Source organism: Emericellopsis atlantica (genome assembly GCF_019669845.1).
Source record: "Emericellopsis atlantica unplaced genomic scaffold F5Z01scaffold_18, whole genome shotgun sequence".
Lineage (NCBI taxonomy): Eukaryota > Fungi > Ascomycota > Sordariomycetes > Hypocreales > Bionectriaceae > Emericellopsis > Emericellopsis atlantica.
In genome coordinates, this window is record NW_025764720.1 from 21,626 (window position 1) to 33,872 (window position 12,247).

A 12,247-nucleotide genomic window follows, 5' to 3' on the forward strand; every position below is an offset into this window, starting at 1 on the left:
CGAGAAACTTGGTGTTAATGTATATGAGATTCAACCTATCTCAGTATCAACAAGTTTTACCCTGGAAGTGCGCGTGCGAACTCAAAAGAATCAAAATATAATTGCTCTAGGGGCCATGGAAGGCGGCATTTCTTGGAAAGTGACTGTTCTGGTTTGAATGATCTCTAATGAGGCAGTGAAAAAACATACCTCAAGCCTGTGGAGACCCCATCGGCGCATTTTTTTCATATTTGCTACAGCCGACCTCCTCGTAGTGAGGCTGAAAGGATCATCAGGGGCTGTCCAAGCCATCGCATCTTTAATCTTGTCCCAGGACACAGGCTGGCACGGCCATTATTTGGTGTTGCTTCAAGGCAACTGGTGAGATACGCCACGTTCCTAATATAAGAATTGGAAACCAGACTCTCTTGAAATCAGCTGATGAAAGACAAACTGTAGCCTGTGCGGGCGTATATGTTGGCCAAGACGGAGCGACAAGTGGGCTCGATCCTGACGCTGATACCGCAAGGCCCACCATCCCCGTTCAGCAACCAATTCAACCTCGTGGCTTTCTGCGGCTGCCTGAACAAATAAGCTGGGCTGTTGATGGTGGACGCACGCATTCGGCGCGTCAAGCACCGTTCACACGCAGGACATCGCTTGCGACACTTGCAACTTGGCCCGCAGACAAGCTCCGCATGCTTTTACTTTTCTTGAGGAATGGGTCCGGCATCAATGTGATAGATAAGTTTAGCTGTACCTGTGAAGTAATTGCACAGCGGTGGACCGCAGATGAGAAAGAGTTCATTGACTGGAGGTCTTTCACGGCGAACGGCGGAGGGTCGGAGCTCCGAGCGGATACCCGTCGCCGGGCGAATGCAGGCGTTAGGGCGAATGCGGTTAGCCGTCCGCTCTCTGGTCCGGACACCGGACTCTTGATTCCGGGTCGGACGACGACACATTAAAATGAGTGACCTAGCCGTCGAGGCTCGCGGAATTTCCGTTGGAACCACCCAATCATATTGATTAGTCAAGCCGCAGCATTCCTTAATGTGCTTTCTCCAGGGCCCCCTTCTAGGCATCACGAATCTATTTATAAGGCTGAGGCGGTCTTTGATATTCCCGTGCCGGGTAGGGGGAATCGTGGCGCCAGCCGGGCGGTCCCAAGGTTATTACTGCCCTCAAGTCTGCGGGGCGAACGCTAAGACGGCGTACAGAACTCCGCGTTCACCAAAAATCAACACCTCCAGTCCCCAGAGTCTGGCAATCAGAGATGTATGGCACTCTCCGCAAACCCCGGACGGAGAGCGACACTAGTAGCTGCAGCCTTCATAAAACCCCACGAGTCTGACACAGGTTCAAGCAGCATTGACTTCTGAATTGCAGATCTTCTTCACTCTCAAGACCCAAAGGCATAATGTCGACCAAAGACTTGGAAACAACGCACGATGAGAAGGTCACTGCTCATCCACAGGCCATCGCAGCAGCCCTTGATACTGCAGGCGAGCGCCCAGCTACTTTTGGGCGCGGCCATATCAAGCTGTACTTCTTTTGTTTGATTATCTACTTCTGCTCGACGATGAAAGGTAACTACAATGGCCCAATTCCCCATTAGGTGCGCTGTTTCTAATCCATCTGTCTGCGCAGGCTATGATGGCTCGCTGATGGGCTCTATCAACGTTCTTCCCGAATATCAAGACTACTACAACGTCAGCCAGAACCAATCTTCGACAACCGGCCTGGTCTTTTCCATCTTCCAGATTGGACAGATGGTGGGCGCTCTGTTCACCTGGATCTGCGACTGGCAGGGACGCAAGTGGACATTGGTCATCAGCGCTTTCATGATCATCGTCTCGGCCGTCTTCACGGCGGTGGCACCGACACTGCCCTCGTTCATTGCCGCTCGCTTCCTGCTCTCCTTCTTCTCAACCATCGCCACGGTGGCTGCCCCAATGCTTCTCGTGGAGATTGCGCCGCCACTTCACCGTGCTACAGTCGCTGGTATCTACAACACGCTGTATTATATGGGCAGCATTATTGCTACCTTTGGTGAGTACACATCTTTCGGTGCCGATATACACAAGGACCGCGTAACTAACATCGACAGCTGTGTATGGTTCGAACCTTCATCTCCACGGGAACATCAAATGGCGACTCCCGTTGTGGCTGCAGATCTTGTGTCCGGCGATCGTCGTCCTTGGTGGTTGGTGGCTCCCAGAGAGTCCACGCTGGCAAGTCGGTCATGGACACGAAGAGAAGGCTCGCCAATTCATAATCGAGTATCACGCCAACGGAGATGCAGACCACCCTATTGTGGCTATCGAGATGCAGGAGATTGAGGCCTCGCTGGAATCAGTGATAGGACGGTCCGCTTGGGCGTGCTTCGACGTGCGTAGTCTGTTCAAGTCCCGCGCGCGCCTCTATCGACTCATGCTGGCAATGACAATGGCATGGTTTGGTCAGTTCTCCGGAAACAATGTCTCCAGTTACTACCTGCCAATCATGTTGGAAAATGTCGGCATCACCTCGACCAGTCTCACACTGTTGCTGAATGCCATTTATGCAATCACTGGTTGGATTGCGGCCACGATCGGAGGTGAGCAAGATTCGTCTCTCACTATCGCGAATACTGACATGGTTATCCAGCCCGTCTTCACGACGTTGTTGGCCGTCGCAAGATGCTAATGGGCTCGTGCCTTGGCATGTCCGTCGCTCTCGCTATCGTTGCTGCAACCGCAGCAGAGTACGAGAAATCGGGCAGCGTGCCAAGTAGCTCCGCCAGTATCGCCTTCATTTTCATCTTTGGTGTCGTCTTTGCTGTGGGCTTCACTCCGATGCAGCCTATTTATCCTGCGGAAGTCCTTGCAAGTAAGTTTAGATGCCGAATTATCGAGCTAGAATCCCACCCTGACGCTCTTCAGACGACATGCGCGCAAACGGCATGATGCTCTTTCAGATAACCGCCGGATGCGCCAGCTTCATCAACACCTTTGCTGCACCGACGGCCATGAAGAACATCAGATACTGGTTGTGGGTGAAAACAACACCCATACCTCGCGATTTTATGCACTGACACTTATTAGCTATGTCTTCTTCGTATTCTGGGATCTTTTCGAGTTCGCTTTCATCTACTTCTTCTTCGTTGAGACCAAAGGGCGAACTCTCGAGGAGCTTGACGCCGTTTTCGAAGCCAAGAATCCACGCAAGGCGAGCACTCGAAAGGTCTTGCATTAAACACCCTGCACTGTTCCTCGAGCGAGGTTTCTACTAGGTGCTGGGTATTCGAATCAACCAGCCTTGTAGCTTGACACATGAATGGATCTTTGATAGATAGTAGTGCGTGGGCTGGCACCGACCACGGCCACCTGTCCCTTATTATGGACATTCTAACAATGAACTTGCCATGTGTATCTGCACTTAGCATTTCTTGTGACCCCTGAAAATACTTCCGTGATCTTGAATCTTATGATTATCCCCGAAATTGCTGCCGCAAGCATAACAATACAAGGCTTCCACCGACCATGACCATACATTGTGGCATTTTTTACACTAATGAACCAATGACTGACTAATTATTGACCACTGCCTCGATGATGAGAAGTTCCTACCCCAGGATTATTCGACCTAACCACGCGTGAAACTAAGGTTATAGCCAAAGTCCTAGCATTGGCGAGCATGGGAGCCGAGACGGCTTCTGAAATTCCGTCTTGGCTACGTTCAACCCGCCGTCGATCCGTCCCAGAACGGGTTGAAGTCTTCAAATTCTGCGTCATGAGTGGTCAAAACGAGCTCCATCCAGAACAATGCCCGATAGCCTGCATATTTCAAAACAATCTCAACGGTACACGAGGCGGACCCCATGGGGTCCGCCACCACGACATGCCGAACGTCGATCCATTTCAGTATCTGGGCTAGGGCCACTCATGTGGTAGTCAAGAAAGCCACGTTCATTCCCGGGGGGGCAACATCTAGGCAGAAGTGAAGGAATTATGTGATCCTCTTCGGAGATTTGTCTAGCCGAGATAGCTGCTGCTGCCATCCATCAAGTCGCCACAGGGTGCCTGTTCATTATAGTCCAAGATTTGGCTCCAATCGACATCACCATCAATTGGGCCAAAGCCTAAAAGATTGAGAAGGGCTTCGTCCGACAGAGAACAGTTGGCGCCCCAGTCCTGCGTGCTTGCCGTCCTGGCGTTGAAGATGAATAAAAGTAGATCGTGTGTCTGCGCAGCTGATCTCCTCCAAGGGCGCATTTCTGTCAGCAGTTCAAGGCACTGGACAACGCACACCTCCAATATCTGGCTGTCTGCTCCCGCTGTCTTGGATAGAAGCTTCAAGAGGATAACAAGACACGCCTGGAACAGAAACCAGGTACAATTCCATCCCAACAGCTGATTTGGGTACCAGTTGTCTGCTATAGTGTTGATAGTCTCCTGTGCAATTGCGCAGCATGTATCGGCAATCCGGTCTGCATCTTGAGAGACCATATTGCCCTCCGTGCTGGCTTTTATGGTCTGAAGTAGTAAGAAAGGTCGGTGCAAGGTCATGCGCTGGTTCAGATAGCGCAGCCCAAGCACGATGCAAGCCAGACGAACTGGCTCGGGGCTATGCCGACCATTGTTCAAAATAGGATTGATGTTTGCGCGCCAGTCGAGGAGCTCCTCGTCGAGCTTCTTGAGCTCGGCTGGTGTCGTTAGAGGCAGCTCGGCCATTCTGTCCTGAATCCGCGCAGCGATGAGAGCAAAGGACACGTTCGCATCCACCACGATAGCATTGTAGTCCTAAACTGTATAAGTATCTCACGCCCAGTACACTATTTATCAATAAGGACTCACAGAATCAGCTCTCTGGTGCGCTAGGGGATTCGACATGTGCGCTGGCCTCCAGGCTCCGGATATGGGACGCCCCAGGGTTGTTCCCGCCCATGTGTCGAGACAGAACTATTACGACCCAGCATGCGACCGCATACGCCTCTCACGTGCACCCCACTTGTTCCTCCAATCATACCACCACGCATGAAGTATAGCTCGCGACCTTACCGTGAGCCTACGCTCTAATATTAACGCATAGCTCACTAGATCACGACGCTCCCGTGAGCCCTTACTTTCATAAACTAGTATATAGGAAGCTACGCTTTACTATAGTCAGTCTCTACCTAGCTCCTTAGCTATTAATATAATTATCTACGCAAGATCTACTATCTCGTATATAGACTATAACCCGACCGCTTAAGTTAACGATATCCTAGTATACTTAGTTTAAACCCGACTTCTATTCTATCTACCCGGTAGCTAGTCTAGACCCGAATGTTATATATTAATAGCTCTTATTTAATATACTACCGTGTTAAGTACTTAAGTAATACGATATTATAGCCGATATAGAGAATAATAACGCTAGGGACCTAGGCGAGACGATTAAGCCTAAGTTACCTAGGCCGTTCGATAATAACCTAGGATAACTAAACGGGTTCTTAACTTAGCTTAAGATATATTATCGACTATTCCCTACTAAGCTCGCCGATAATATAAGTAAGATCCTTTACGTAAGAATATATCTTACCGGCACGGCCTTAGCGTGGTTCGAACTATATATAAGGGATTTTATAGAGACTACGGCTAACCTCTAAGATAACGAAACTTAAGCTATATTCGCAAGCTTCGAAGGTTTCGAGAATACTATTAAGGACGTCTTCGGGAATATAGATAAGAACCGGGTTAATATTAAGACCCTACGAACCCTAAAGCAAACGGGATCTACTACGGACTACGTATTAAAGTTTCGATAACTATCTAGTAAACTCGGATAGGACGACGAACCTCTTATAACCTACTTCTTTAATAGTCTAAAGTTAGAGGTCTAGGAGTAACTCTACGATAAAGATATACCTAAGTCCCTCACGGAGTATATTACGAACGTAATTAGGATCGATAACCGATTATACCTAAAGCGCAAAATATTAAGAAAAAAGAGGAATATAAATTAATTATACTTAAACTTTAGGAATAATAATAACGGAGGACGTCGCTACTATCTAAACTAAGGACGCCCCCGATAGCAAAATATAGCATAGGTATATACGACAAACCTAGGACCTATAGACCTAGACGCTATATAACGATAGCTCGCCGCGATAGATAATAATAAGAAAAACTTAACCTACTATAACTACGGTAAGCTAGGTTATTAAAAGCGTAAATACCGCTTGCTAAAGAAAGGGCGAAGCTAGGGCTAGAGACTAGTACCTAAAGGTAAGCTAAAGTAACTAAATATAACTAGGTCCGGCTACGATACGAAGTACCTAAGCTAGTCTAAGGTACTATGCCCTAACTAAGTAGCTAATACGGAAAAAATACTAAAGAAGGTTAATAAGTAACCTATAAACTAACTAATAGCGCACGAAGCCCTATACTAGTTAGGATACTATAATAATAACTACTATACCTATAAAAATAGTAAGGAAGAATCGGGATAGTTTCTAAAAGCCCCGAAGGCAAGGACCCTTACTATTATATAGAAAATCACTATAACCCCTAAGGATAGCGATAATTCCGGAAGCGATATAACCGATACCCTAGACTACGAAGAAGAACTACTATAGAAGAAAAGGATACTCGAGACTAACCTATTACACGGACGAGTAACCCCACGAGAATAGATAAAAGCAGCGATAGATCGATATAACCCCCTACCGTAAGGAGGAGACCTTTAGATAGTTATCCCCGCTTAAATACTAAACGGAGGAATTAACTAGGTAATAGACCGAAGAATAATCTTAGGAAACGACCTACGTATATACCTAGATACGCTAAAATACTACGAACTCTTATAGATCTCTTATATATACTACTTTTATAGAATATATATACCTAATAAAGGAAGGCATTAAGTCTACCTAATTAAGGGACTAGCTACCCGCGTTATTAACGACCTATACGAAAAATATAAAGCGGAGTTCTATAAGTATATATACGCAGAACCTAGTATAAGATATATAATACTAAGGTAGTTAGTAAAATACCCTAAAGTATGCGCACGAGACTAGAAAACGTAGCGCGGATATTAGTTAGTAGACTATCTACGATACGCTAAGGCAAAGGTATTCGATTAGTATAGAACTAGGGAATAAAAGGAGATAGAAGAGCTCCGGCGACACGAGAATACTATAAAAGCATTACTCGGTATTAAGATAGTTAAGAGTAAGGAATACGCCTTAAGCTATAGATAAGGGTGTAAGGGATACGAGAAGCACCCTAATAGTATAAAATTACCGTTCAACCCTACCGAATAAGCGGATCGAGACTATATTAGTAAAGGAAAGATAAACTACGAAAGATATACTAGAGCGAAGGAAACGCTATACCTACGATATAGGATCGAGGCATAAGAATACCTTATTCCGTAGGGAAAAGTATATATATAATATATTATATATAGGTATTTCGAAGGATATATACTAAACTATAGAGTCTACTACTATAGGTATATATATTACTTATACGAAGAAAAAGGAAAACGATATCCCTCGATATACTTAGAGTCGTACGATAGTAACTACGTATACGACCCTAAGGATAATAATATCGATATAAAATACTACCCGTTAAAAAACTATTAATATCGCCTATAGAAAGGGCATAGGATAACGAAGGAAACCTAAAGACCCTCTACTCCGTAGAGATAAATAGAGGATAGAAAACGGTTTTAGAAGTCTAGATTAACGGATATTACCTACGAGCACTATTAGATAGTAGGGCAATAAGTAACTATATCTTACTAATAGTAGTTAACCGATATATATTACTATAGAATTATAAGACTCGGGTATATAAGCTTTTTAATATCGAAGGATAAAGTTTCGATTATAATAATAGAACTATCGACCGCGAGACCGATTATCTCGATATAACGATATAAGGATACTATAAGATAATCGTCTTCGATATTATAGACTTATATAAATACGATATAATACTAGGTCACCTATAGTTAACGAGAAGTAATTTAGTAGTCGATTAGCGCACTAGCTAGTTAGCGTGGATAGATACGATAACGCGACGATTACTATTTAACTAAAAAGAAGCGAATATTCGCGACGACTTAGCCTCTAAAGGATCTTTATCGAAAGATATAAGCGAGCCGAAGTAGGCAAAAGCTATAGTACTAACCGAGAAAGCTATATAACCAGGTATATAATATAAATAAGGAAAACGAATCCTCGCTAATATTATATAAAAGATATTTAAAGTAAACTAAGCCTTATAAAAAAAAAGAAAAAAGAAACCTATAATAGAAGAAGAACGAATAAAGAATATACCGCTAGAATACCGAAAGTATAGTAGGTTATTTAAGGAAACCCTCGAAACGGGTATTCCGTAATATAGTTAGTAGGATCACGAAATCTATCTTAAAACTAGAACCTCGACTAAGTTCTATAAACTCTATAACCTTAACGAGAAGTAACTTAAAATATTACGAGAATATATCGACGAAATACTTAAGAAAGGCTATATTCGAACCTCTACCTCGGAAGTAAGATATCCTATTATATTCGTGCTAAAAAAGAATAAGAAGCTACGACTAGTCGTAGACTATCGGTAGCTTAACGATATTACGATTAAAGATAGGACACCCCTGCCGCTTATTAACGAACTTAAGGATAGACTTCACGGTAAGAACTAGTTTACCGCTCTTAACCTAAAAAGAGCCTATAACTTAATCTATATAAAGAAAGGAGACGAATAAAAGATAGCTTTTCGCACTAAGTTCGGTCTATTCGAGTATTTAGTAATACTATTTAGCCTTACTAATACTCTAGCTACCTTCTAGCGAATAATTAATAACATACTTAGGGAGTACCTAGATATCTTTATTATAGTATACCTAGACGATATTCTAATCTTCTCGGAAAACCTTAAAGAATATAAGAAACACGTCTACTAAGTACTAAAAATACTTTAAGATACGAACCTCTTAGTTAACCTAGAAAAGAGCGCGTTTTATATATAAGAAACCGTCTTCCTCGGATATACGATCCGACTAAACGAAATCCTAATAGAATAAATAAAGATTAATATAGTTAAAGAATAGCCCGTGCTAATAATACTTAAGGAAGTATAAGCATTCGTAGGATTTACAAACTATTATCGACGCTTTATACGCGACTTTACGAAAATCGCAATACTACTTACGGGACTTACTAAGGGAAAGGGAGAATTTAAGTAAGAAATAGAGTAATAAAGGGTATTCGAAGGATTACGAGATACTATACTATTAAATATAGTACTTATAACCTACGACCCCGAAAGATTACTCGAATTAGAAATAAACGTATCGGACTACGCTATAGGAGTATAAATTAGTTAACGAGACGACGATAGTAACGTACGACTAATTATATTCTTCTCGAAGAAACTCTACGGCGCGGAACTAAACTACCCTATTTACGATAAGGAATTCCTAGTAATTATCGTAGCTATTAAGGAATTTAAGTACTATATACTAGGGACGAAGTTTACTACTAAAGTTTATACCGATTACTAAAATATCTCCTACTTCGCGATAATATAAGAACTTAGCGCACGATAAATAAAATACGCTAAATTCTTAGCTAATTATAATATTAAAATTATCTATCGGAAAGGTTCGGAAAATAGTAAAGTAAATATACTTAGCCGCCGACTAGACTACGATACCGAAGTACTAAAAGCCAAGGGCTAGATACTCTAATAAAATAATAAAAGAAACTACGTATAAATAACACTTAACCTTCTTATATTTAGAGTAGAAGTAAATACTATATACTACGATAAAATATTAAAATAGGTATTAAAATATAAAAAAGAAATACCTAACGACTATACGATAGAAATAGGAAAAGGACCTACTAGGAATAGATTACTCTAGATACTACCGCCGTAACGCGATAAAATCTTAATTAATATTCATACGTATCCTACGGTAGGATATTAAGGAGTTAGAAAGACTCTTAAACGAATACGACGAACGTACGACTACTAAGGAATTAAGGCAGATATCGCACATATCGTCGGATAATATAAAGATTATACGCGTAGTAAGGCTACACGGTATAAGCTATACGGAGAATTAAAGCCACTACTAGTGCCTTTAAAGCTATAAGAATCGATAGCCTTCGATTATATTACGAAGCTACCTAAATCTAAGGAACTAGGATCTAATATCGAATATAATAGTATATTCGTTATCACGGACCGGATAAGCAAATTCGGATATTTCCTACTATACTAAGAAGCAACGGATATAGAAACACTCGTATATATAATACTTAAATATATCGTGGCTAACCACGGCCTTCCGGAAGAAATTATTTCGGATCGAGGAACGATATTTACCTCGAAGTTCTAGTAAGTATTAATAGCTTAGCTTAGGACTAAATATAAGCTTAGTATAGCTTACTACCCACAAATAGATAGATAGATAAAAAGATTAAATTAAATATTAGAGCAATACTTACGGTGCTATATTAACTATAAGTAAGACGATTAGGTCTCGAAGTTACCACTCGCCTAACTCGCTTATAATAACGCACCTATGGAATTAACTAAAATCTTACTATTCTACGCGAACTACGGATACGAACCCGAGTTCGGTAATAAAATACTAAGGGATAGACCTCTTACTAAAAAAGCTATACTTAAAGTAGATTAATTACGCTTACTATATAAATATATAAAGAAATAGCTCGAATTTATATGTATATAAATATCGAAGTACTATAATTAGAAAAGATCGAAAGGACCGATCTTTCGGAGGGGAGATATAGTCGACTTACTACGTAAAAATTTTATAATAACTCGACCTTTACTAAAGCTTAATTATAAAAAACTTAGACTATTTAAAATTAACGAAGTTATCTTAGATACTAACTATAAACTTTTACTACCCTTAAGTATAAGGATATACTTAGTTTTTTATATTTTATTACTCGAAAAAGTATTATAAAACGCAAAAATAAACTACGAACTAGAAGTTCTCGAAAAACTCTACGAACTAGAACGGATACTCGATAAATAAACTATCGACAAAGAAGTTAAGTACCTTATTAAATAGAAAGGCTATATAAATAATAAAAATATATAGGAACCCGCTAAATATCTTAAGGATTATCGGCACCTCGTAAAGAACTATTACTAATAGCTCTAGCTCTAGATAAAAAGACTATATCTATAAAATTATTACCTAAACCTAAGGACGACTAGTTAGGATTATTAAGAAGACCTAAGAACCTTAGGTTATTCTTAATCTAGTGCTTATAACTATCTAAAATAGGAATAGCTTTAGCGGGAGCTATAGATCCCGAGTTATCCCGCTTATCCTCCTTAAGACCGGCTAAACCACGGCGAACGGAGTCGTTAATACGCTCTTTTATATATCGACGAATCTTCCGTATCCGCGTTAAACGACTAATAGCGGTCGCGAGCTTAGTTTAAAGATAAAGGAGAGCCTCTTTAGCTTTCTCTTTATCTTTCTTAAGCTTCTTACGCTATTTAAGTAAATAATTCACTAAAGAAGGTTAGGAAAAGGAGTAAGAAAAGAACAAATATATATATAAAGACGCTATAAACGTCCCGTCGTAAGGACGACCGCGACGAATATACTCGCTATATTTCGAAGACCTATTATTAAAACGATAAGGCTTCTAATTCTTAAAACAATAGGTGCACGGTATATCTACGTTAGTACCGTCACGAGTAATAGCATAAGCAAGCTTTAGGCGTTCGCGAGTCTTTCGAGTAACATTAGAAGAGCGACTAGACATAGCGTTAGTATATATAAAAATAATAAAAGAGAAAGAATTAATAGGACTCACGAGTATAGACTAACGATTAGTTTTAATTAATTCTAGGGATAGAATCTCGGGAGGGGAGATATTATATTACGACCTAGCATACGACTATATGCGCCTCTTACGTGTACCTTACTTTTTCCTTTAATTATACTACCACGTATAAAGTATAGCTCGCGACCTTACCGTGAGCCTACGCTCTAATATTAACGCATGGCTTATTAGATCACGACGCTCCCGTAAGCCCTTACTTTCATAAACTAGTATATAGGAAGCTATGCTTCACTATAGTTAGTCTCTACCTAGCTCCTTAGCTATTAATATAATTATCTACGTAAGATCCACTATCTCGCACATAGACTATGACCCGACCGCTCAAGTTAACGATATCCTAGTGTACTTAGTTCAAACCCGACTTCTATTCTATCTACCCGGTAGCTA

At 41.4% G+C, this 12,247-nt stretch overlaps 2 protein-coding genes across 2 annotated transcripts; one reads left to right on the forward strand and one right to left on the reverse strand.

Annotated features, from left to right (window-relative positions):
• The first annotated feature begins 967 nt into the window (after positions 1-967).
• F5Z01DRAFT_658790 (general substrate transporter) lies at positions 968-3,395 on the forward strand. The gene is made up of 6 exons (XM_046263718.1): positions 968-1,565; positions 1,627-2,028; positions 2,087-2,575; positions 2,626-2,847; positions 2,901-3,009; positions 3,063-3,395. The coding sequence occupies exons 1-6, from the start codon at positions 1,397-1,399 to the stop codon at positions 3,211-3,213; spliced, it is 1,542 nt and encodes a 513-aa protein (XP_046116849.1). The 5' UTR covers positions 968-1,396; the 3' UTR covers positions 3,214-3,395.
• Positions 3,396-3,943: 548 nt separating this feature from the next.
• On the reverse strand, positions 3,944-5,072 carry F5Z01DRAFT_168252 (uncharacterized protein). The gene is made up of 2 exons (XM_046257862.1): positions 4,815-5,072; positions 3,944-4,760 (listed from the first exon to the last, which is right to left on the reverse strand). Exons 1-2 carry the CDS (start codon positions 4,848-4,850, stop codon positions 3,993-3,995), a joined length of 804 nt encoding a protein of 267 aa, XP_046116850.1. The 5' UTR covers positions 4,851-5,072; the 3' UTR covers positions 3,944-3,992.
• Positions 5,073-12,247: the final 7,175 nt, after the last annotated feature.

What these genes read in the sequence shown, in the direction of transcription:
- F5Z01DRAFT_658790 (XM_046263718.1), top strand. Translation starts at nt 1,397, where the DNA reads ATGTCGACCAAAGACTTGGAAACAACGCACGATGAGAAGGTCACTGCT. An exon ending in CAGCATTATTGCTACCTTTG is followed by an intron (nt 2,029 to 2,086) that starts GTGAGTACACAT and finishes TAACATCGACAG; the next exon opens with CTGTGTATGGTTCGAACCTT. An exon ending in AAGAACATCAGATACTGGTT is followed by an intron (nt 3,010 to 3,062) that starts GTGGGTGAAAAC and finishes GACACTTATTAG; the next exon opens with CTATGTCTTCTTCGTATTCT.
- F5Z01DRAFT_168252 (XM_046257862.1), bottom strand. Translation starts at nt 4,850, where the DNA reads ATGTCGAATCCCCTAGCGCACCAGAGAGCTGATTCT. An exon ending in CGCACCAGAGAGCTGATTCT is followed by an intron (nt 4,761 to 4,814) that starts GTGAGTCCTTAT and finishes TATACAGTTTAG; the next exon opens with GACTACAATGCTATCGTGGT.